The 25997-nt window shown below is 41.6% G+C and overlaps 1 protein-coding gene across 3 annotated transcripts in view; it reads right to left on the bottom strand.

The window, feature by feature from the left end:
• Positions 1–25997, bottom strand: part of vps13d (vacuolar protein sorting 13 homolog D) — a 70905-nt gene that overhangs the window by 20122 nt on the left and 24786 nt on the right. For 2 of the 3 annotated variants that reach the window (XM_014340468.2, XM_014340467.2), the window contains exons 25-55: positions 25497–25679; positions 24159–24312; positions 23297–23513; positions 22651–22822; positions 22196–22311; positions 19291–19515; positions 18909–19204; positions 16812–16945; positions 14073–14228; positions 13272–13458; positions 12639–12713; positions 12351–12551; positions 11900–11989; positions 10327–10467; positions 10102–10227; positions 9560–9634; positions 7968–8070; positions 7559–7711; positions 7044–7179; positions 6867–6914; positions 6262–6412; positions 5865–6081; positions 5530–5780; positions 5252–5443; positions 5032–5158; positions 4768–4910; positions 4270–4400; positions 3688–3863; positions 1709–1832; positions 1020–1255; positions 834–936 (exon numbers count right to left, since the gene is read on the bottom strand). In XM_014340468.2, coding sequence (XP_014195954.1) covers positions 834–936; positions 1020–1255; positions 1709–1832; positions 3688–3863; positions 4270–4400; positions 4768–4910; positions 5032–5158; positions 5252–5443; positions 5530–5780; positions 5865–6081; positions 6262–6412; positions 6867–6914; positions 7044–7179; positions 7559–7711; positions 7968–8070; positions 9560–9634; positions 10102–10227; positions 10327–10467; positions 11900–11989; positions 12351–12551; positions 12639–12713; positions 13272–13458; positions 14073–14228; positions 16812–16945; positions 18909–19204; positions 19291–19515; positions 22196–22311; positions 22651–22822; positions 23297–23513; positions 24159–24312; positions 25497–25679 — 4839 coding nt within the window. The remainder of the gene's footprint in view (positions 1–833; positions 937–1019; positions 1256–1708; positions 1833–3687; positions 3864–4269; positions 4401–4767; positions 4911–5031; positions 5159–5251; positions 5444–5529; positions 5781–5864; positions 6082–6261; positions 6413–6866; positions 6915–7043; positions 7180–7558; positions 7712–7967; positions 8071–9559; positions 9635–10101; positions 10228–10326; positions 10468–11899; positions 11990–12350; positions 12552–12638; positions 12714–13271; positions 13459–14072; positions 14229–16811; positions 16946–18908; positions 19205–19290; positions 19516–22195; positions 22312–22650; positions 22823–23296; positions 23514–24158; positions 24313–25496; positions 25680–25997) is intronic. The other variant, XM_014340469.2, reaches the window with a different exon arrangement.

Genomic DNA, 25997 nt, shown 5'->3' with positions numbered 1-25997 from the left:
GTGCACTCGTTGATTGAGTGAGAAATGACACACATACACACACACACACACACACATACACACACACACACACACACACACACACACACACACAGAGGAAAAGATAATGGCAACAGGTTTTCTGATCAGCCTGACACGTGCATAAAACTTGAGTTGATGGCAAGTTTTGCTGCTGGGTTGCTGCTTATTCACAGTAGTGGAGAGCTAGCCTGCACACAGATGAATGCGTTAACACAATTCCAGGTAGCATTTAAAGTGTGATATTAGCAATGTGACCATTTTTAAAAGAGGGCACCTATGACTGGAGATTCAAGCCATTGCACGGTTGTATAAGGACCGGTCAATCTAAGTCGCTACACTCACCAATAGACAAGTGCTAGTGACTGAAAGAATTAGATCTTGGATGTTAGATGAGCTTTCTCCAAAGGGTGGCTGGCCCTCGTTAAAGCCAGGGGGAGAAGCTTAGCAATTCGGGAGGGGTTCCAAGTAGAGCTGCTAAATCTATTGATACATTTAAATTTATCACAAGCAATGTGATGGAGGAGACTTGTACGTTTTTCTTGAGAGGCCATTAGTCTTATGTTGTGGGAATGTGGATCTACGTCATATTGTAGCTCTTGTCTTTTTCTATTGCATTCATTTTGAGACATTTTGAGTTTATATGGCTGCTAACCTGGCCAGGTCTCCCTTGAAAAAGAGATTTTGTCTCAGTGAGACTTTAAGGTTAAATAAAGGTAATAACTAATAAATAAATCAATTACTATCTTAAATGACTTGTAAATCAGTGCATTCTGTTTTACATTTTACAATGTATAACCTAACAAATATACTACCTTCTTCCTCAGGATGACCCTCTGAGTCTTAGTGTCCACATCTAGAACCAGTTCAGCACAGCTCACCAAACACTTCTTCCCAACAAGTCGTCTCTCGACAATCCTGCAGATACAAAATTAACCTTTGAACTTTAAAAAAAAGGAAAACAAAGAAAATGATGTCCTTTTTAATTCCTTCAGCCATACTGTGAGAAAGTGTGCGTGGCTGCGATGTAGATGAAGTTCTCATAGTAGAGTTTGTTGTATTCTCGGAAGAAGTTCATGTCAGCTGTGACCTCAGAAGATCCAGCTCCCTTCACAGTGAGTATGAGGCATGGGGGCAATGTAGGCTCATCACATGCATAGTCTAGCACTGCGCCTGGCTTCACCTCAGTGTGCAGCTGCATGTCAACTACACCATGCTGCCAGAATCGAATAGGCACCTGCAACAATTAAAACAAAGGAGTTTATTCTAACAATTTACCTCATGCTCCATTTGTCTTTCATTTTTACTGAAGATGTGTAACAGATAATAAAGCCAACCCAGACACTTTTGCATGTGAAGGACACAAAAAGATAAGAAATAACAAATAACCAGACCATAACTGCTATGGATCTCAAAAAAAGATTCTGAATTCCTCTCAGAACAACACCCCCTAAGTTGCAAATTAATAATAAGACCCTTTGTCTCTGGTATACTATCCATTACAGGAGGTAGAGCAGGTCGTTTAACACAAAGCACATCAAAGTATCCTTGGGCAAGTTACTGAACCCTTGGTTTACCTAATGTGTGAGAGTGTGCATGAACGTTAGACAAAAGCACTTGTTGTCCAGTGTTTTGAGTACAGGCGTTGTTTATCTGACTAACACAGTAGCACCTGACAGTTAGGACCAACCTCAGAGGTGTTGTCAATGCGGAAAGGAGGAGGCAGCTGGTCAGTGTCAGTAAAGGAGATCTGGTAGGTGGCTCCCTTGAGGGTGATCTCTGTCCGTAGGAAGAAACAATTCCCCAGTGTGTCCCTTTTTAAAATAAGATACAAATAAAATCAAATAAATACATAAAATATTGTGAAATGTGTTTCTGTTTGTCTGTCTGTAACACCTGCTCCCCAGTCTCCTTCTCTGTCTCAATCACCCTCTCATGTCCTCCTTCACTACATTTGTGAATCATCTCTGAGGTTTCCTCCTGCCTGGCAGCTCCATCTTCAAACTCTTTGTCTTATGTATCCACCATCTCTCAGTTGCACATGTGCAAACCATCTCTCTAACTTGCACTCAGCTCTACACACCACCCTTGTTCTTGAAAATTGATACCAGCGCATTTCTTTCAATTTCCAAGATTGTGTTAAACAATCGGAGTAAAACATCCACTGTCCTTTTTTCCGAGACATCTTCCTACCTGTGCAGGTATTTACACGAACCACTTTTCTACTCTTCATAGCCAAACTCACTTTTTCATTAAAAATCCTCTTCATTATTCACTAACTGTTCCCCATCCCTCCTCCCGTAGATGTCTTTCTGAAAGTGCTGTAACTAAGTTTAAGAATATAATCCACCCACTGTTATCATCTTCAATGCCCTGTACCAACACAGAGCAGAGCAGCTACCTGAACACTACTCCAACAGAGGTGGATAGTAATTTTGCATCCTCACTACGTATGACTCTGGATACTGTAACTCCTCTGGAATACAGAGCCTCAAATCAGAAGTACCTGACTCCGTGGTATAATTCTCAAACACGTAGCCTAAAGCAGATGACTCATAAGCTTGAGAGGAAATGGCGTGTCACAAATTTAGAAAATCATCATTTAGCCTGGAACAATAGTGTGTTGCTTTATAAAAATAAATAAATAAACAAAATTAAATTTAAAAAAGCGTCCTCCCGTTAAGTTACAACATCTTTCTATTCTTCACTGATTAAAGAAATAAGAACAACCCCAGGTTTCTCTTCAGCACTGTAGCCAGGCTGACAAAAAGTCAGAGCTCTGTTGAGCCAACCATCCCTTTAACGTTAACTAGTAATGACTTCATGAACTTCTTCGCAAATAAAATGTTAACCATTAGAGAAAAAATTACTCACAATCATCTCACAGATGTAATATTATCTACAGCTACTTTTAGTACCATTGATATTCATTTAGACTCTTTTCTCCAATTGATCTTTCTGAGTTAGCATCAGTAATTACTTCCTCCAAACCATCAATGTGTCTTTTAGACCCCACAAAACTACTACTTCCTACAAAACTGCTAAAAGATGTCCTGCCATTAATTAACCATGAGTTCCTCAGTTTCAGCCAATGTGGCAACTTGTACATGGAAGAATGGAAAAACAGGGCTTTGTTATCCTACCCTGGTCATAGTCATTGGCTCAGGTATGTGGATAACACCTGGGTGAAAATCAGATCTCAAGATTTAAGAGATTTTATCCATAAAATATTCTCTCAGATTATTAGAGAAACAAAATTCATGAGAATTTTTTTTTACAGCCAGTAACAAGATTGCTTTCAATGCAACATTCGATACCCCTCATCAAGTGACAGATGGAGCTGTTTATCATGAATTTGTCTGCCATGACCTGACCTAATCAAGTCATAGCAGACACAGATGAGAGAGGGACATGGAAATCAAATAATCCAGACTACACATATGCATAGCAATTCCACAGTAGTATATAATTCCAGCTTTTGAATTTTTTGTTTAGAGGCCACGCTACACATAAATAGAAATGGCACATTCTTTAAATAACTGCATGTGAATTTCATCAAGCTGGCTGCTGAGTGGGGAAACGTGCTCCTAGAGGGACTTTGGCATCACGGAAAGACAACATGGACATTTGCTAAAAGATTAATGTGTCTTCATACAGTAGGTAGCTCACCTCATATTTACATGAAAAGACTTGGGTTTGTTAACCTCAAAACCTCCTGACCATGTGCAATTGGGGATGTCCATGAAGCGCACACATAGCAGTTGGTCATAATCATTTCGTGGCCAGTGAAAGACAACGCTGGAGCCTGGCAGGGTGGAGATGTAACCATCCGGGTTGGCCGTACCCTAGGACACACATGAATATTTGTTGTTATGGGAATACTGGTTCCCTGGAATCACTTTATTACTTTATTTATCTTTAATTATTTACTTAGTTACCAACCAGCAAAGCAAAAAGAAGCACTGTTTTAGTCTTTGGGCCTGAAAAGTAAAAGTCCAGAGTGACAGGGATGTCAAGGCTGAACCTGGTTGGTTTGTTTGTTTGGTTTGTTTATGTAGGGACAGGATATGGACAGTTTTTTTTCCTGTTTGCGTATCGTATCTTTGCAGGTCAGAGTAAAGAAGTAGACAGGGAATGATAGAGAGGAGTATGAAACAAAGATCTCTGCCTCACTCTAAGCTGCCACTACTCTAAAACACCTGTGCAAAATAAATAAAAAATAAAATAAGTATTATCCAGAGTTTCTTTCACCTTTCCTCTTGCAAATTCTCTCTGAGCAAAGGCCAGTTTGTGTGTAGATCGGTTGTCCAGCAGGTAGCGTGGGGCAAAGGTTACGATGTGTGTGTCTCTATAGCGTCCTTTTCCTTTGCGCACACTGATACCTGTGTTAGTGAGACAGGGAACAGTTAATGAACTGACATTATATTTTGGGGGTAGTGAGAAGAGAGTGCTGTAACAGGCGACATTTAGGAACAGGAGAAAGATCCTTGTTGCACAGAACTATAGAATCAGGGCAAAAGGCCACTATTTACAAGGCACAAAATAACTCAAAACTGATCAAAAAAATGAGGGAGAATACTACGAAAATAATTAGAGAAAAAATATTAACTCATCTAAAATGTAACCATGAATTTGTTGCATCAGTACTGACAGCAAATCATCCAGAGAGGTCACGAACACACTATGATAAAATCTGCCGGACATCATTCAATCATTCAGCTCACACCGATTGTGAATAGACCAACTTGCCTATGTTGTAAATGAGGCCAGGCCTGTTTCCATGTTGGATCACTTTGACTGCTCTGACTCCACTTCCTCCATCCAGGGAGAAGCCTTGACACCAGCCAGGAATTCCATCTGGATGGATCCCTTTACCAATCCGCATTGTACACCTGGGATCATTATAGATGGGGAAATAAATAGAAAGTAAGGATGAAGGAATCAAATTCTATACCTGCTGGGTAGAACTTGAGGCTTACTGTGGAATCCCTGTTGTTTATGGCACACACTTACATGGCAGGCTGTTCCTTGTCGGTGTAGCAGAAGAGTAACGGGCTGAGGCTACGGGCCAGCTCGTGCTCCTCAAACTGGCCTGCTGCATCAGTCTTGGTATTGTCCTGACGGAAAATTAATGGCAGACCTGAGGGATAAAACCGGCTTTAGAGAACAGAAGCTTCCGGGAAAATGTTTGCTTTTAATAATCAGAGTAACTATTGCGTTCAGAAAACATTACCAGTCTTGTTGATAAGCCAGTAGGGGGCAGAAATCAAGATTTTTAATGCTCCTTGTGCTCGTAAAATGATGCGAATGGTGAGACAAAGAAGACGTTTGTTGGTGTCATACAGCCGCATGCGCACTACATAGTTCTGAGTTCCCGGAGGAATCAGCAGCTCTTTACACACAGGGAAGTTCTCCAGCAGGACTCCTAAAGAACGATGCACATCATCAACATGGAGACTGAGAATACAAGTTTATGACATAAACACCAGCTGATGTTTGGCTAATGCTCACCCAGCTCCATGTTCTGTGAGGTGTCAGCAGCATGGAGCACAGCCTCTTTTCCCGGCTTCAATGAGCCTTTAATGGACATTCCTTTAATGTAGTAGCTGATGTCACAGGGCAGCAAATTGGCCAGCACCATGGTAGGCAGAAGGTAGATCGTGTGCCCTGGCTGTCGATAGATTTGCTTTGTACTGCCAGAAACGTATTTGTTGGCAGGCTGCTGGTCTGGGTAGTTCTCCTTTTTTATGACCACGCAAAACCTGCAAGACAGGAAGAAACATTAAGAATGGTATTGAGCGCAGGCGAGACAAGAAGAAAGAGCAAAAACATCTGACCAGATCTACCTGAAGTTGTGCTTGAGGCTGTCATCAAAGTCTGCTGACTGACACTCCCTCTTACTGCTGCTGATCTCTCCAGGCCGCTCCACCGTGGTCCAGTGGATAGGAACCTTACAGAAGAACAAGCCCAGGCCTTTAGGCCGAGACTGCAGCCGCCAGGAGGTCAAGTGGAGGGGGACTGCCAAGGCCTGGCCAGGCAGGATTGGAGGCAACACTACTGGTTCTGTCAAAACACACACGCACACACAAATAGAAGGATTTGACAGAAGACAAGAAAATAACATAGAATAACCCAAACTACATACAATAAAACATAATTAAAAATAGGATAAATCAGTGGTTGATTGGATAGTTGATAAAATAAATGACCCTACAGTAGATGGGAAATTGAGCAGCGTCTTACTGTCAGGCGCGGAGGGGCTATCCAGTCTGACCTCCATAGGAACATCCAGTCGGTTCTTGACCATGAGGGCAGAGCGGACTGTGACCACCTTCCTGGCACTGCCCTCCATTGTGATGGAGAAGACCACTCTCACAGGAGGCAGGGCAGAGAACTGAGGAGCCATTAAGTATGAGGTGTATTATTAGCAACAGTCACGTCAAAGTCGTCCATCTCTTCACACTCAGAGTCTCTTAACTTCTGAGAACAGCTTAGAACCTTTGTAATTACTTTGACAAATGCAGCGAAGTTTGTCTTCAGCTTCTTTGTCCTTTTAACTCCAATGAACTTCATTTTTTTTTATTTGTAGTATTAGATCATAATCAACAATATACAAGGTACATTATACTAGATCATCCTTTGTCATGTATTATACTGGGCTGCTATTTGTTGCCAGTCATTTGAAAACTGTGAAAAACCTGACTAGACTAAAGACTGACAGAGCTGTTCACAGTCTGATTTCCTGCTGCGTAACAAGCATTACGCTGTTACTGTAGCTTTAGAGTCTCTTCAAAATGCTTGCGTTCTCTGCTGTTCACTAATCTGGAAACAAGATGTGGCATACTTACGTAAACGTGTGGGTGGATAATGTTGGTCCTGCTGATAGGGCTGCCGACCTGTGGGAAAGTAAAGGAGCAAAAAATATTTAAGATGAGAAAAAAAGGAACAACAAAAAAACATCCAACCCTACAAGGCAGAAAACCTTAGCATTACTAATATGAATTCTGTTTTTGAGTTGCGCTCACAGTGTTGGAAGAGCTGCTCCTGTCTGGAGCTGCATAACGAAAGAAAATGCCCACTTTGTCCACAGACACCGGCTTCACTTGCTCCCATCCACATACACGAACCAGCAGCTGGTGCAGTTTCAGCTCATGAGTGTGTCTGTATTGAAAAAGCCAGTGATACACAGTAAGGGTGCGTAGCTCTATAGAGATGAACCATCTAAAAATATGAGCTGCATCGTGTTGGAGCTCATTTACCTCAACCAAATTGCTATTCACCCTGTTAATGCACTGATAATTTTCTTTTGATTAAAAAGGCAAATGTGAAATGCTTTACACTAACCAAATATCATTCAGATTCTTCTTGCATATCATCATTTGAGCAAAGTAGACAGCTTCTTAACAACATCTTAATTTCAGACAGCTGCTTATTAATAGCACAGTTAAGCTGCTGTGTTATCACAAATAATCAAACCGGGAGGAATAAAGATTAAGACAGTCAACAGAGTCACTGGATGCAACGTGAAGCCGAGCAGTACCGATGACGGAGTTTCTCATGGGCCTCAAACTCAAAGGGAATCTCCTCCCCAGGCAGCACCTCTCTCCACTGGCTCACATTGTGGCTGTCATCAGATCCTGAACTGTGGACATCAGAAATGGAGTCTGCACTACTGCTGTGGGAGAGTGCTACCCTGTGGGAAACATGTAAAGAGCTTCAGGTACTTGTCTATTCTTTGTGGCTGAGGCAATTATTTGCTGTGTAAATTCATGCTTCATTAGATACAAATTAAACCCAAACTGAGAAAGTTGTGGTGTTAGCAAACTGATGCACTCAGCATTAACAGCACTGTCAGAGTACAGTCAGTGTTCACTTGTTGGCAGTTCATTTCTATGAAACATGGTGTTTCTGCAGATTGTATGCATTAAGATCGTTATGGTTACACCTACCTGGTGGGTGTTGTAGTCATAGTGGCAAACCACATAGTACATCCAGTATGGTTGCGTAGAGCATAGGGGACAAAGGGCTGCCTCTTCTTAGACAACTTGACATCTGATAGAAACAGAATTAAAAACAGAGTTTGTGTATATACATATACACAGACAGATAGAAAGATAGATATTCAGATGGGTTACTGGAACAAGAAGGTCTAAGTGGATGACGGATGAGAATAGGGAGCAAAAAGGATAACAATAAAATTAAATATATATAAATAAAACACATAGAACTAATAATGGTTCATCCTAATACCAACTGCAGTATTACTTTGAATCCCTCAGTAATGTTTGTAGCGCTGCTGAGCAGATAGAGCTAGACTTAAATGGGTTTATTTTTTGGTTAAGAACTCTAAATGCAGACATTTAGACACATTTTTTCCATTCCAAGTCATTTCTATTTTTTTGTATGCATGTTGTTTGGTTTTTTCCTGTGTGAGTACTATAACAGTATTAACAATTAATGATCAACGGCCAAAAGGAGTGATGTGTGCAAGCAAGAGAGTTTTACATCCAGAACAGGTTTTAGCAGTTCATCCACAACCAGAGACTGAAATGCACCAAGTATTGCATTTCACTTAGTATCACAAAACTTAACAACACTCACTTAGAAGCTGGAAACATCACATTTTTTATTTAAAAGCTTTAGGTAACAGACATGAGGAGAAATGAGAGTGAGAGAGAATGAACAGATGGAGCGGCTCTGCTGTAAGTCGGCTTCTTGGTTATTCTTGTCTGTAGTTTGGCATTTTTAATACTGATATCAGACATAATTTATAGAGTACGATCATTTTGGTGCTAGTCAGAATCTGACTGAGCCTAGTATAATAAGGGAACACACAACAAACTGTGATGCAGTGATAAGAAGATTCAAACCCATCGGCCAGCTTTGCAAAATTTGCATGTTCTGTGTTGTTTGGGTACGACAGCTTTTCCCCACAGTCCAAAGACACTGTGTTGGGTTAACTGGTGACTCTGAATTGCCTGCAGCTGCGAATATGATTCTGCCTGTCAGTGTTAGCTCTGTAATAGACCGGGGACCTGTCCAAGGTGCACCCTGCCTCTTGCCCTATGACTGGGATAGGCTCAAGTAGTTAAGAAAACGAATGGACAGATCAATGGATGAAGTGAGGCTATCCAACAGAAGTCATTTTGTTCTCACTTCTAAACAACTTGTGGCAATTTTGAGCAAAAACAGTTTGGGTTTAGTAGCTAAAATAGATTCCCAGCACGAAGCAGGTGCCAGTGAAATCATGGCGATGCTGACATCAGGTCAGCTACAATTCAGCTTCACAGGTTTAGTACAAGTACTAACGCGAATTACAAGTACTGAAATAAAGAGACTACTCAGAAGAACAAAAGGTCTGCAGAGCTTAGGAAAAAGCTGGCTTTGTGTACCAGTGGAAACACATGGGGTATGTGGTTCCTAAAAGAGACAGGCATGCAAAACAAGAACCTCACCAGCACTCCAATAGTTTAAAAAAATCCCTAACTGTGGTACTGATGCTACTGAGGAAGCTGAGTGGGTGGCTTAATCTGAACTGTACCTCTGGAATGAATCTGCTGCTCGAGGCAAGTCAAGCTGGCTGTGCTCCTAGTTCTAAGGTGAGCAAGAGGCGCACCTGATAGTAGAGACAGATAGTTGAAACAGAGACACATGCAGAGGGAACACACAAGAGGGTTAGTGTTATCCTTCAAACAAGAACACCAGCAATGCACTGAAAATCATCTCTCGACCAACACCCAGCTTCTAAACTAGGATAACAGGCGGGCTTCTGTTTTCTTACCCTGGCAACAATCTTACATAGTACTGTCTGAGCTGACAATACAAATAAAAACGGTTCAAAGAACACAATGTAACTGTTCATTCAGCTTTACAAAGTTACAAGACTGGAGATGTCATGCAGCTTGTCGTGCAGTGTTAGCATTGTACTGATAATGACACCTGAGTGCTGATGACACCTGAAACGGCCACTTTACCATTCAGGTGATTTTCAGGCGATTTCAGGTTTTTGGATTTTCTCTTTTACGCATTAAAAAAAAAAAAGCTCTAGAGTCCATTAGGTGTTACCGATTTGCTGTAACTTACTTTGCCCAAAGCTGGGTGGATCAACTGAAGAGCCTATCCAGGGCATAGGGGGCGACGTCTGGGGGGGCCGGTCCTCCTCATTACAGTAGTCAGCTATCCAGGAGCTCTTGGTGGTGGTGTATTGTTCTGAAAAGGCCAGACATACACATGAGCCACAGGTCTGCCATGTGGGACAATTTTAACACTGTAACTGGAAACACTGTGTGAAAGTCCCTCCTTACTTACCCAGCAGGACAGACGTGATGTTGATGTCCAGTCTCTGCTTGGCTCGAATCCCCATCTTAAGACGTGGAGGATGGAGACGACCGGCGGCCTGCTGCTGCCACGAAAGGATGCAGGGCCAGGGCTCAATAAAGGGCTCCCAGCCTGGCACGCAGACAGAGATCAACTTAGCAAAACACTGTGCAGTATGCAGTATCATGGTAGTATTAATTTCTTATTATTTTTTAGAGCTAAATACTGCCTGAACTGAAGCTCCTATTTCTGCTTATCTAGCATTATGTCAAAGTTTATAGCAACTCTTGGCTCTCTATATTCTTCTGTTATACCTTTCTACTATAAGGTTGGACTGTCTGTGGATGTCGCTTCTCTCATCTCGGGAACAATGTTAAAGTCAAGCCCTTGCTCCTCGATAAATGGATGATTGGGTGAATGAATGTTTTTCTCTCATTTACACAATAAAATTTCACAAATCCTGGTTTTGCATTCAGAGCATTCTGTTGTCAGTAACGTGCCCATTTTAAAGAGCTGCTTAAAACAAGCAGCCAGAAGGAATCTGAGTTTCTCAGATCAGAGAGGAGGATGAGCTTTGATGGTTGTAGCTCTATACCTTTAGAACTCCACCCTAATGGACTCTTGGGTCCTCCACTAGGCCTCAATACCCCCCTGTGAGCAAAGTGTGCAGTGACAAGAGAAGAGGCCTGGCCTGCCTACAGGGGCTGCACTTGACATGACTCACTTTGTTGATCGTGGTGCACATGATTCTGTTATACAAACCTGCTGACAACATGAAAATGAAGAGCCGTTGTTTTTCTAATGGCTGTAAAATAAGTAAACACGAGTTTCACACTAGGGCTGCCACGATTAGTCGACTAGTCACGATTACGTCGACTATCAAAATCGTCAACGACTGATTTAATAGTCGACGCGTCGTTTGAAGCTTTGTAAGATCACAAAAGACGCAGGAATAAGTAGCAGGATTTAAGAGTGCAATAACGGACTGAAACAGAAGATGGCAGCACTGCATGTACAAGGATGCCAGCTGCCGTTAAACCCCGAAGTAGAAGAAGCAGCTCTGTCCCAGAATTTATAGCGCAGCCCAGCTCAGTTTCCAACAATGGCGGCAGCTAGTTAGTTTTAATATTACTCTTATTATACTTTCTGGGTCACAAAATAAACGTTTAACATATTTTCAGGCGAGAATGTAGCTGTATAAACCTCAAATATCTGTTCAGTTTATCAAGACACCACATATTTTCAAAAGTGCTCCGAAGTTTTCGGAGACGTCTGTTACCCACTAGCTTGATAGCTAGCTGGCGGCAAGGCTCTGTCTGAGATTGAGAGATAGATTCTCTCAATCTATCTAGAGAGAGATAGATTGAGGTCACCTTGTTCTGAACTCTGTTGTGAAACATCCTAATACATTTTACAATGCCATTAAAACTCTTGTCAAACTCTGAAAATAACAGTCTACTGAGACACTACTTTTGATTAATCTGCATAAACATAAAAACACAGATGTAGGAAACAAAGAATGTTCACCATATTGTGTAAACATGCAGTAAGTAAATTCTATTACCTGACAGCTCTCTGTTGTAGTAGTCTCCAGACAGAGTGAAGCTAGCGTTGCCTTCATGGATGGAACCAATGCGCTGCAGCACGTAAAGTCCTTTAATGACAAAGACTCTGAGATCAGGCTGAGAAACAGGTGGATGCTGTTCATTGGATTTAGTGAAGGTGCTTACCTGTTTCATCTTATGCTTAAGGTCTAAAATTTCTAATACTAAAGTATTTTCTCCAATAACATAAAAGAAGCGCTTTCAATTTTGTTGTCCAACATTATTTGGAACACAAGCAGCCCATGTTAGTGGGCACGAGAACAGTAACTTCTAAGTGAATCTAATAAATGGCTTTGCTCAGCAGCAGTTGCTGAGGTAAGATTAAAATGTGCCACTTGAGCTTAAACTACTGGATGCTGACTAATCAATTTTAAATGTCTTTGGTAACAACCATTATTTAGAGAGACTTACTAGAAAAGGTTAGTTCTGCCAGCGGAATGTCACAGTCCAGGCAGTCATCGATGAAACAGATGCAGATGCTATCAGCCTTCACCTCCACTCCTGACAAAGGAGCCGAGTGGCTGCTGGTCCCAGAGCTAGCCCTGGCTCGATGATGACCTGCTATATTCTCAGCATTCTCCAGCAGCCATGTTGCAGCTTGATCCAGCTGACCTGATGGACAAATAATTGGATTTTTAGGAAGGTTTGCACAGATTGTTAAGCATTTCATCTACTTCCAGTTTTAATAGTCTCACTCACCTTTACAGTGGATCAGGGCTGTTTTGCAGTCCTCCTTCCTGAAACCAAGGTCTTCTAAGTGGGTTAGCTGACCCTCTGAGGGAAACATATTTTAGAGAAATAACAGCATATAATCAGTAATCAGTGCAACTAAAAATACAATCTAAAAAGTCAGGAATGAGGTAATAATGTAAAAAATTATGTGTATACATGCACACTGATCCAAGGAGCTTGGAAAGAAAAGCGTGTGGATTTCTTTAAGTTTCCTTGAATACGTTTCACCTCTCATCAGAGAAGTTTCTTCAGTTCTAATAGCAACTGGTGGAGAGTTCCAGTCTTAACGCCCACTCACATCCTGGGCCATTTGACCTCAGGAAATCACATGATAGGGTGGGGCTAGGTTTCACAGTGGGTTCACCCAAAACCTTGGCTGATTGTGACCCACACAAGTTTTCTCACCTTGGCTTAGTGTGATTAAGCAGAGGATCAATAGGGGCTCCTTGACCCTCTTGGGGGACACTCCCATAGGGCTTAAAATCTGGGACTCTCCTCCATTTGACCTTAGAACTGATGAAGCTTGTCAGATGAAATGTCTTCAAGAAACTTAAATGCATTATGTTGATCTACGAAGACTTAAAAATCTGTACAGCATACCTATAAGGGACTCAGTCTTCTGCCTGAAGATGTCTTTGGGTGCAGGGCTGGCTCCTTTGGTGGGGGGAGCAGTGGTGTCAGAGACATGAGGCAGTGGGGCACTGGCAGTAGGGAGAGACTTGGTGATGGCCAAGAAGAGCTGTATGTCGTTGTAGGACAGACGGATGTCTAGAGCTGGAAACTGAATCTGCCAGAAAATCAGATCCAAAGCTAACTTGGTAATCCATAATGTTACATTCTGTGAAGAAATACTGGGAAATACTCCATATCTGCTTTCAAAGCTCTTTTTAACTTATGTCTTCTAACTTCAACTATTTTATGACAAAACTAAAACCTCAATCGTAGGACAAGTCTTTACCAGCCATGCTCAGCGTCACTGATATTTTTTTCACAAACTTATGTAGTTACTAGTTGAAGCTATCAAACATTAACAAAAATATAAACAATGAATGGAAATGATATGTGAATTAAATTTTATTGACATAGAGGCAGCAAAGGTTGAGTTGAGATTAAGGAAATTGTCCAAAAATACAGTACAGCTAGCTTCATGTGCATTTCAAGTTACCAGCTTTAATCACCAAGTGTCATCATTATTCCAAAGCCATTGTCATTAAAGTTGAATCTTGCCCATTTCTATGCACTAACAGGCAGCCTGGACAACAAGGCTTTCTTAATAATCTTCGGGGCGTCCTGCCAATGTAATGCAATATCTTATCCTATGTCTCTTTTGAAAATATGTTGAACTTGCAAGTAACTCCCAACCTTAGTTTACTGTACATAGGTTGATTGTAAACCTCTAACCTCCAGCAGCGGTGGGATGTCCTCTACATTGAAGGCGTCCAACAGACCTGAACTGCTTTGGTATGTGGGGCTCCCACACAGCTCCAGCTGGATATTGACCGGGTCGATGATGGAGAGTGCAGTTTCCTGCTCGCTGCCCAGCCGACATGAGAACACCTGGTGTCACAAAATTCGTCAGAATCAAAGGAGTTGAAGTTGATAGCAGTTTTCATATGCTAACCTACTCACTCATCCAAGTTACTTCTGCAGTTTCAGCTGAATGCTGGTTTCCTCATTCTTATAAACAGAACATTTGTACAGGGTGGGCCATTTATATGGATACACCGTAATAACATGGGAATGGTTGGTGATATTAAAGTCCTGTTTGTGGCACATTAGTATATGTGAGGGGGCAAACTCCTCAAGATGGGTGGTGACCATGGTGGCCATTTAGAAGTCGGCCATCTTGGATACAACTTTTGTTTTTTCAATAGGAAGAGGGCCATGTGACACATCAAACTTATTGGTAATGTCACAAGAAAAACAATGGTGTGCTTGGTTTCAACGTAACTTTATTCTTTCATGAGTTATTTACAAGTTTCTCTTTGTTCACAGCCATTGACATGTCGAAGAGGTTAACACATGAGGAGCGGATCGAAATTGTGTTGATATCTGGTGAACGCAGTAACCGGGTCATTGCAGCAGATTTCAATGCAAGACACCCTACGAGACCACCCATCTCCCATGCTACAGTTAGCAAACTGCTTGCTAAGTTTCGTGAAACTGGTTCAGTGTTGGATTTGCCAAAATGTGGACACAAGAAAACTGTCACTAATGAAGAAACATCAGTGGCTGTCCTAGCTTCATTCAGCAAGAGCCCACAGCGTAGCACTCGCCGCATGTCACTGGAGAGTGGCATTAGTCGAACATCCCTTCGGCGGATATTAGCTACTCACAAATGGCACCCTTACAAACTCCAGCTACTGCAGCATCTCAACGAGGATGACCCAGATCGGCGCACAGAATTTGCAGAATGGGCAAAACAAAAATTGGAACAGGACCCTCAGTTCACGCAGAAGATTTTGTTCAGTGATGAGGCAAACTTTTATGTGAATGGTGAAGTTAACAAACAAAACCACCGCTATTGGTCTGACACTAACCCACATTGGATGGATCCCTCCAAGACTGTTGGAACAACAAAAGTGATGGTTTGGTGTGGTATATGGGGTACAACGATAGTGGGTCCATTCTTCATCAATGGAAACCTCAAGGCCACTGGATATTTGAAATTGCTACATGATGATGTGTTTCCCTCTTTATGCACTGAAGCTGGCACGTTCCCTGAGTTTTTCCAGCAAGATGGTGCACCACCACATTATGGGTGCCAGGTCCGAGCATTCCTAGATGAACAGTTTCCTGGAAAGTGGATTGGTCGTCGTGGGCCAGTTGAATGGCCCCCAAGGTCTCCCGATCTGACCCCCTTAGACTTTTATCTTTGGGGTCATCTGAAGGCAATTGTCTATGGTGTGAAGATACGAGATGTGCAGCACCTGAAACTACGGATACTGGATGCCTGTGCTGGCATTTCTCCTGCGGTGTTGCTATCAGTGTGTGAAGAGTGGGAGAAGAGGGTTGCATTGACAATCCAACACAATGGGCAGCACATTGAACACATTTTATAAGTGGTCAGAAACTTGTAAATAACTCATGAAAGAATAAAGTTACGTTGAAACCAAGCACACCATTGTTTTTCTTGTGACATTACCAATAAGTTTGATGTGTCACATGGCCCTCTTCCTATTGAAAAAACAAAAGTTGTATCCAAGATGGCCGACTTCTAAATGGCCACCATGGTCACCACCCATCTTGAGGAGTTTGCCCCCTCACATATACTAATGTGCCACAAACAGGACTTTAATATCACCAACCATTCCCATTTTATTACGGTGTATCCATATAAATGGCCCACCCTGTATATTGACTGAAACTAGCACCACTGACTAACAATGTGCTGTGAGGTAGTTTCTTGATCATTAATATGCATCATGACCATTGATCAGCAAATACTGATCAAAGACCATTGATCAATCTCAACTGATTAATGTCCATGAGAACCATTCACAGAGAGCTGGGGAATAGTTGCAATCACAGCATTGTAAGATGGTGACAGATGTACCCTAAAGCCCCCTCCTCAATTCAGAGATTGTCTTTCCCTTTTCATGCAAATAGCCTCTTTGACTGTTACTGATGGTGGATAAGTATGAAAACTATAATAATAATAATGGATTGGATTTATATAGCGCTTTTCAAGGCACCCAAAGCGCTTTACAATGCCACTATTCATTCACTCTCACATTCACACACTGGTGGAGGCAAGCTACGGTTGTAGCCACAGCTGCCCTGGGGCAGACTGACAGAAGCGAGGCTGCCATATCGCGCCATCGGCCCCTCTGGCCAACACCAGTAGGCGGTAGGGTAAAGTGTCTTGCCCAAGGACACAACGACCAGGACAGAGAGCCCGGGGATCGAACCGGCGACCTTCCAGTTACAGATACGCTTCCCACCCCCCTGAGCCACGGTCGCCCCACTTCTCCCACTGAAGGCACTACATCCAGATGAACTTTTTGGTAGAGCCATAATACTAATACCACAATTAGATCATTTAATGAGTTTTAATTTTTAAACATCATCTCTTTGAACTGAGTAAAAGAACTGTGATAAATGAGCAGCAGTACAACAACTAGCAGTCTCAGCTGTCACCTCTATTCCTGCCAGGCTGCCAGAGAAGGGTCGGTCCAGCAGACGGGGTTTGTAGGTAAGGACAGTGGTGCCCTTTAAAATGATGGCATTGGTATCCAGGCAGGACGAATCCTCCACAACCACAAACTCTGTTCCTGTAAATTAAATGGCAAATATTTAAAATGGCAAACTCAGTAAAATATGCAGGTCAGGTATTTTAGGATAACCCAAAATATTTCTAAGCCCTGGCATAATTTACAAATGCAGGAGATGAAATGCTACACAAATATATTTTTCTTCAGTGAGATTTAAGTTATTATGTGACTTTTTTTTAAACTATAAATGTAAAAAAAAAAAAAAAAAAAAAGGTTTTAGTTGTCTGACCAGTGACTGCCCGATGTGCAAGTCCTGTTTTTTTAACACTATGCAAAATAATTGTTAACAACATAGCATTCTAAAATGGGAGTGTATACAGCAACTAAGTTGTGCAAGAAGATTGTGAGAGAAATACAACACGTCATGTAAAGGAGATGGGGTATACAGCTGATTTTGTAAGTTTGCCCTCTAACAAAGAAATGATCAGCCTATAATTTTAATGGCAGGTTTATTTGAACAGTGAGAGACAGGACAATAACCAAAAAATCCAGAAAAATGCATTTCAAAAAAGTTAAAAATTAATTTGCATCTTCATGAAGGAAATAAATATTTGATCCCTTTGCAAAACGTGGTTTAGTACTTCGTAGCAAAACCTGTTTTGGTAACTGCAGAAGTCATACGTGTCTTGTCGTTGGACACAAGTTTTGCACATACCTCAGGGGGGATTTTGTCCCACTCCTCTTTGCAGATCCTCTCCAAGTCATTGATGTTTCATGGCTAATGTTTGGCAACTCTAACCTTCAGCTCCCTCCACAGCTTTTCTGTGGGATTGGAGACTGACTAGGCCACTCCAAGACCTTAATATTGACCTTAACATTCTTCTTGAGCCAATCCTTTGTTGCCTTGGTCGTGTGTTTTGGATCATTGTTATGCTGGAATAACCGCCCACGACCCATTATCAGTACCCTGGCTAAAGGAAGGTGATTATCACCCCATCCATCCTCCCTTTGATATGATGCAGTTGTTCTGTCCCTTTGGCAGAAAAACACCCCAAAGCATGTTTCTACCTCCATGTTTGATGGAGTTCCTTCCGAGTAGTTCTGGCCTGATTCCTCACAGTTCTTATTTTATAAACTCCACGAGGTGAGATCTTGTGTGGAGCTCCAGACCGAGGGAAACTGGCAGTTATTTTATGATTCTTCCATATGCGAATAATCGCACCAACTGTTGTCACCTTCTTACCCAGCTGCTTGGTGATGGTCTTGTAGTCCATTCCAGCCTTGTGTAGGTCAACAATCTTGTCCCTGATATCCGTGGAAAACTCTTTGGTCTTGGCCATGGTGCAGGTCGATTGATTGCTTCTACGGACAGCTGTCTTTTATACAGGTAACAAGCTGAGAAGGCTCCAAATGTCAGCTTGTTACCTGTATAAAATATAAATGGGAGCCAGAAATCTTGCTGATTGATGGGGGATCAAATACTTATTTCCTTCAAAATACAAATTAATTTACAACTTTTTTAAAAATGCATTTTTCTGGATTTCTTTTTCTCTCACAGTTCAAATAAACCTATCATTGAAATGACAGACTGGCCATTTCTTTACTGGTGGGCAAACTTACAAAATCAGTAGGGGTTCAAATAATTTCTCCCCTGACTGTGAGAGACCAAGCAATCTTTTCCCAATATGTCACAAGCACTAAAGGACAGTCTTATGAAGTAGTTAGCTCCATATGAGTGGAGGAAAATCAATCACTTTTCATTGCAGTTCTTTTCATTTGTAGATGCAGTGAAAATACAACTGCTGAATGGAAGTATTTCTGAATTCATTAAAAAATAAAACTATCTTTAAAAAAAACAACAAACTTGTTCCTGTTAGACTGCTAGTAGCATTAGTTACAGTACTGTGTGTAGCCACTGTAATCTGAGGTTTAAGCTACATTTTGGTGTGCCAACAACCACACTTTGACTACTTTTCAATATAACAGCACACACAGTTTTCTTTCTTTGTTCTTCATGTCTGACCTGTGACGTTGATCTTGATCTCAAGGCAGCGCTCCTGGGTGACCGACACTGTGGACCTCTTGGTGACTACCCCACTCTTGACTGTCTTTGGCATAACAGTTCCTATTGTACTGGCCATGGTACAGGAACCTGAATCTGTGCTAGTGTTACTAGGCCAGCGCTGATGTTTGGCATCACTGGGTATCTTCTCAGTCGGCTTCTGCAGGAAGTCCTGTACCAGCTGGACCCAGTCAAAGATGAGAAAGACCCTGAGGTTGTTGAGGACCACTGTGAAGCTGGAAGACTCACGTGTGGATCTGTAGAAAGGGAGATCATAATGTAAGTGACTAACATTATCCAGAATGTCCACTTCTTCCAGTTCAAAGATGTTCTCCAGTGTTACCTATAATGCAGTTCAAGCTGTAAGGATGCCCGGTTGGTGCCTGTTTTGGATGCCTGGAGAATGCAATCAAATACATTGTGCCTTGTCCCATCATCTTCACCGGCTCTTTTATTTAACCCGGTGTATCGAGTGTCATATGCCAGCAGGGAATGAGACACCAGGTTGACAGACTTGGATCCATTAGAGAGACTCTCAAAGAGCAGCTTTGATTTAAGGAAGTCGAACCTTTGCAAGAAAAATAAAAACAAAAGGGTGAAATGGAATAGTTTCAGACTCCCCTGTAAAAAAAATTAACAATTTAAATCCCTCGAACACCACCACAGTTTTTCATCCATCGAATATTAGATGACCAAACCCAAGTTGCAACTTTTAGCTGATGTTTCTAGGAAATCAAAGAAGACATATAGCTTCTGTTTCTTCTTGGTGCACAAACTAAAATGATACCAAATGATTTAAAATTCTCTGGAGAAGTTTGGCTATGATGCACAGTGCCACGTTTGGAGAAAACCAAATACAGCATATCAACACACCTCATGCCAACTGTTAGCTTAATGCTAGAGCGGTGATGGGCTACATTGCAGCCACTTGCAGTCACTAAGTATGGAGACCATGAACAATCTGTGTACATATCTCAAGCACTGTCCACCATAATGGACATGATAAAAGCACCAGTTGCTAGGGAAAAATGTCTATTCCCCCACAGGCTGGCAGAGGTTTTTGGAAGTTTCTGGCTTTTGGTAGGTGACCTTGAATGCAAAGAAGGTACTGTACCAGAAAAGCGCCAAGTGTTTGATTTGATTGCTAGCAGACTGCCACAGTTGCCGGTAGCTTTTTATGTTTGTCTGCAAACTACGAGTTAAGCAGTAGTACATCTTGAGAAAGAGTGACGCAAACCAGAGATTAAGAAGATTGATCTCAAAATAAAAGTTGTGCCTTTGTGCTGCAGCCAGCATGGTTCCTTAGGCACAGCATTTACTCTGAAGACGAACAGTCTCCATTTCCAGTTTGAGGCACCCTTAGTTTCACTTCCGCTCAGAGAGTAACTGGCCAGCCTGCATGAACTGTGTAACTGAGGTTACACAGGCTTAGAGAATGTGGGTTCACTTGATCCCACATTGTCACGTGTCCAAAATGGCAAACAAACGAACCTCAGTACCAAAAATTCTAGGGCCAAGTGTGAGGCCTCGTCTCCCACAGATAAAAGCTTGAATTAAACCGGGTCATCCATCAGGATAATGGTCCCAAGCACAGCAGGAAATCTACAGTTGGTAAAATAAATGTTTAACCACTCATCGATATTCGAAGTAAATATATGTCTAAAGGTGCTATTAACATGAATTTCTTAATAGATGTGGTAACAACCCATACAACCCACACGAGCAATGAAATCAAATTGTAGATGTCCATAAATTAAGTGCAATTAGCAATGAGAAATGACACGGAAAAAGTATTGAACACACGCAGAACAGGGGGTCATGACAACGAAAGCCATGACCCTCAAGACCTTTGTGACCTTATTATTGCAAAACATACTAAGGGGCAACAAAAGTCACAAAACAAGTTAAAAAGAGGTAAACAAACAAACATACAAGAGAATGTGTCTGTCTGCGGATGAGCGTTTGTCCCCAGCATGAGCCAAGGAAGGGGCCCCAGACACCAGCCACCCAAGAACTGCCTGACACCTGCCGCAGCTCTCACCGCACAACAGAGAGGCCTAAGTGACCGAACCAGGGAGCAGGCTAGCAACCACCCACTAAGCACCTACATCACGGGGTTGTTACCGTTCTAAACCATGTCCCAGAGGGACCCAAGACTGGCCAAACAGATACACACACAGAAACTGCACAGAGGCACACATCCTTCCACATCCACCAAGAATTATCGCAATAGCTGTGCAAGAGCCAAGGGCCCCTTGTGGAGAGCTTAAGAAAGACCCTGAATCAGAAGGTATGATTGTTTCAAAGAAAACAACAAGTAACTCACTCAATCTCCATGGCCTGTACCGCACAACTCCATTGCTGAAGAAAGCCTGTGAAATACTGGGAAACTATAGCCTGCTAAGATGTTTGGAGGTCTAAAAGCACAGCATATCACCCCAAAAACACCATACCATGAAGTCTGGAGGTAGGGCTGTTTTTCAGCACACACCACTTCATATAACTGAAGGAAGGATGAATGGAAAACGTACAGAGACATTCCTGTTAAAAATCTGCTGCCATCTACCAGGATGATTAAAATGAAATGAGGGTGGACATTTCAGCAGGACAATGATCCCAAACACACAACCAAGAAAATAATCAGCTGGTTTTAGAGAAAGAAAATAAAGCTGCTCTAATGGCTCAGCTAATCAGCTGACCTGAATCTAATTGAAAATCTAAATGCTAAAGCTCAGAGTTTAGGATTTGGAGACTCTGTGGAAGAATGGGCCAAAATCACACTTGAGGAGTGCATTCGACTAGTTTCCCCATACAGGAGCTTTCTTGAAACTGTCATCACCAATAAATGCTTTAAATAAATACATTTCCGTCACATAATTTTTGGACATCTATGGTTGGATTTCTTTGCATGTGTGGACTGGATGGGTTGTTACAGACATCTGGTGAAAATAGCACCTTTAGAAATATATTTGCTTAGAAAAATGGTGACCATACCTATGTTACCTGCTGTATAACACTATGGCTGAAACCCCGCCCACAAGGTGCTACAATGACTCAAAGTCCAAACCTCAACCTGACTGAAGTGCTATTGCGGGACTGTAAGAGAGCTGCGCATAAATGACTGCCTGCAAATTTCAGTGAAGTGAAGGAATGCTGTAGCTCCTCCACAACAACACCAGCCCGAAATATGTTAAAGAGCCGTGAAATAGCTGTAAATGCTTCTATATAGAAAGTCAGAAAGGACTTACCTTGCTAGTGAGCATTTGTGTTCACTGTTTTGGGGATTGTACAGTAGCTCCAAACTGACATCCATCATGTTCAACAAGAATGAAAAGTTGGTATAAACATCTCCACTCAACACCGTCTAGGGAGAGAGAAAAAAGTCAGTCTGCAAACTGAAATATGAAAAAAGAGCTAACCTGTTTTGCCATTCTGGCAATGAGATCTTCTATAATTGTAGTTGCTGTCCTCACTACCCACCACGTAGCCTCACCTGAAGAATTCCCTGCACTTTCCAATGTCAGCTTTACGCTCTACATCACCTCCTTTTTACAGCTTTTAAAATGAGTAAATGTTCTGCAGTATTTAAGACATCAAAAACCAGCAAATGCTATATTTTGTAGGATATATGACATATCCTTATTTAAAAATGTACTACAATGCACTGTAAACTGCTCAGGTGTACGTATGTGTGCTTTCTCACATAGGTGCTGGGATCCTGCAGGTTGTAGGGTCGCAGGAACTCTTCAATAGGCTCTCCCAGGTTGTTTTCCAGTAGCCCTCTGACAAGTTGGTAGTGGTCCACATCCAGAGAGCAGTGTACCGATGACAGGCTGCCTTGGATGGACATGTCGGGTACCACATGGCTGAGCTCTCTGAGTTAGGACCAGGTTTGGATTATGAGTATGGTCATATACTGAAACAATTCTAGCATGTGCTACAGAAAAAGGTTTTCTCTAAACATTATCCCATTATTCATGTGAGAATTGCTGATATTTAAAACTTCAGCATATCAATGAGTGTAGGATTAAAATATTTGATGTACTGAAAGCCTGTACTTTTCAGTATCCTTCAAAGTTGGAGGAGAACCCAACAAAGCCAAAGTTGGGTGCTCGTGAGCCTAATAGCCCTGAGTTATAACTGACTTATTTTACGGTAGGGGAGCAAAACAACACAAAAATAATGGATGGACAGTGAAAATATGCCCTGAAAACTGATTTTCAATTCAGCTTCAATTCAGTTTTATTCATTTAGTGCCAAATCTCAACAAAAGTCACCTCAAGGTGCTTCCACTGCTAAAGAAAAAAAGAAAAGAAAGTCTGTTATGAGCATTTAAAAGCAGGGCTTACTTGTCCAGGTTGCGCTCCACTTTAAGTTCGAGGCGGCAGCAGTCTTTCAGCAGGTTGTTTCCGGTGCGACGGACACAATAGGAAGGAAAGACCAGGTCTGAATATTCAAGAGGTTTACCACCACTGTCCAAAGGTTGACTTGGCAAACGCTCTGCAGCAAAGATATCCATCTCCTGCAGGTCCAATGCAATGCAGTCCAACAAGCACACATGGTTTTCTAATGGGGATAAAGACACAGCTAGGTTCATAGTGTTTTGGACAAATTTTATAACACTGCCTTTACCATCTTCAATAGATGACATGGCTTCCTTTGGCTGCTCTTACTTTCATAATTCTTTTCACTTCCCATCATTCTGATACAAATTAATCTTGTACCAGAATGATGGGAATCAGTCCAATGTTGTTTCTCTACAGGCCTCAACTGACATGTTAAATGTTACGTTTCATAGCAGTATAATTACAGAAAATATGGCCTGTTTGGAGTTAGGGAAAGTCTCCTCGCTCTTAAAGGAAGACAGCAGCAGGGCTAAAGTTTGCAAAGCTCCAGCTGAACAAAGCACAAGACTTCTATTATGTCCTTTGGATAGATGAGGTGAAAGTGGAGATATTTGGCCATAAGTTATGCAGTCTAAGACCTAAGTCCAGACCTCAACAAGATTAAAATGATGTGGTAGGACCTTAAGAGAGCTTATCATAAATGACGGCCTGCAAACACTATGAAACACCAAGGACTGCTAGAGATGTGTGAAATGGCCGTGCATCCTTATCGAGGGCTTTAAGAACTCAGAAATTACTCACCTTGCTAACGAGCATTTGCATTCACTGTTTTTTGGGACTGTACAGTAGCTACAGAGATGCTGACCTAAACTGCGAGGGCCATCCTTCTCAGGTGTCTTCTCTGTGTCTACGGTTTGTGGCCTCCCAGAGGTGAAACCTGTGTATGAGGTCGAACTGGATGTGGAGACTCTGCACGTCTCCTGATCACTGCACCTCTCTGCTGCACTCTGGACATGCTCCTTTAAAAAAAAGAAAAAGAAAAGAGCAGTATAGTTGAACACCAAGTACTTTTAAAATTGATTTCTACATACACACACAAATAGTAAATCATATTTTTGTTAAATGCCAAAATAACTAAAAGCAAAAGACACTATAAACTGTTTTACATATATATTTATGAGATGGGACTGTGGAAAAGCTTAACAAGAGCTTAGAAAATAATATACACGAAAAACAAATACAATTTTCAAAATACTTTATCATAATAACCTAAATCTAACATAATTCCTAAAATTTAGTAACACCAATTGTTAATTTTTAAGTGAAGTCTATTTCTTTGTAAGCACATTTAAAAACAACACACAGATTGACCAAAGTGTCATGCAAACTGGGGGAAAAACACTGAAACAAAAACAGAGACAAGACACAAACCAAAAAAAGAATTTAAAAAAATCCTAGGGAGTAAAGACGTGTCTTCAGGCGGGTTATACAATACAATATTCTTAATTATTTTTATATAATTTAATCTGTGGATCTCTTTAGGTCACAGTTAAACTTATACATTCAAGCATGTATTTGTCCTTAAGAGTATTTTTTCCCCCCTGTGTTATACATTTATGACAGGAGGAGTAACCTCTGTTTAGTCAGTGTAACATGTAACAATAACTGTACAACCAGCTTTGTGAGGCAAATGAGTATGTAATATATGCCGATCATTGACATATCGGCATTACTTTACATCATCATTCAGATATTTATAGTATGGTGACTTGTGGCACTGTAAAAACAGTACAACCCGTTTCCACATCAAAAGCATTGTCCCATTTCAGATCCTTGTTTTTGAATTTGCTGGGATTTAATTCTTCTCTCTCTCACACACACACACGCACACGCACACACAGGTAGATAAGCATCATTCCAAAAAAACATTGATGATGTGCACACAGTCATCATAATAGCTGGTTAAACACCAAAGCCAATCAGAAATTGAACTACACTTGACAATCACTAACTTATAGTACATTAGTGTGTGAAGTGACATGTTGTTTTTTTAAACGTATAATTTAAATAATAATAAATGTGGTGAAATTAGAAAAGACTGGAAGAGAAATGGGGCGCAGGCATCACTCCATGCATGGATGAAACCAGAAGCATGACTCACCAGAGAAGGGAAAAAGGCATGTGCCATGGTCAGTTTCTCTACCTTGTCTCTGAGGGAAAAAGTCCCATACGCCCCTGCAGGAAGGAAGTGGTTCTTCACCCTCAGCTGACCGAGGTTGACTACAATGAGCCTTGGTGACCAGGAGCTCTCTGGGATGAGAATAACTGGGGCACCAGCCTCAATATCCAGCAGGAGTCTGGATGCCCTCTGAGGCTGATCTCGTACCTTTTGACAGACACAGGGAGGAAGGAATGAGCAATATGCAACAAAACCCCCACTGGTTAGCACAATCTCTCCAGTGATTTATCATGAAATGTAATGGAAAAACACAATCTAATTAAAAAATTAACAAGTAAACATCTGTGCTTATTTAGTGCCCCTCCAATTAAAAAAAGTCATGCAAAGTGTAGTTACTGACAAAGCCTGCTCTGCCCAAGAGTGAACTGTTCCACTTTAGCAGTGGTCAAATTGACAATGTGGTCCATTCTCCAAAAGAAGGAACGAACCTTCTCAAGAACACTAAACGGCCTGAAGACCACAGAG

Source organism: Haplochromis burtoni, unplaced genomic scaffold (genome assembly GCF_018398535.1).
Source record: "Haplochromis burtoni strain Fernald_Lab_line unplaced genomic scaffold, NCSU_Asbu1 Contig_374, whole genome shotgun sequence".
In the NCBI taxonomy this organism is placed as follows: domain Eukaryota; kingdom Metazoa; phylum Chordata; class Actinopteri; order Cichliformes; family Cichlidae; genus Haplochromis; species Haplochromis burtoni.
The sequence above is the reverse complement of the archived record's forward strand: the minus strand, read 5'-3'. Positions and strand labels throughout refer to the sequence as shown.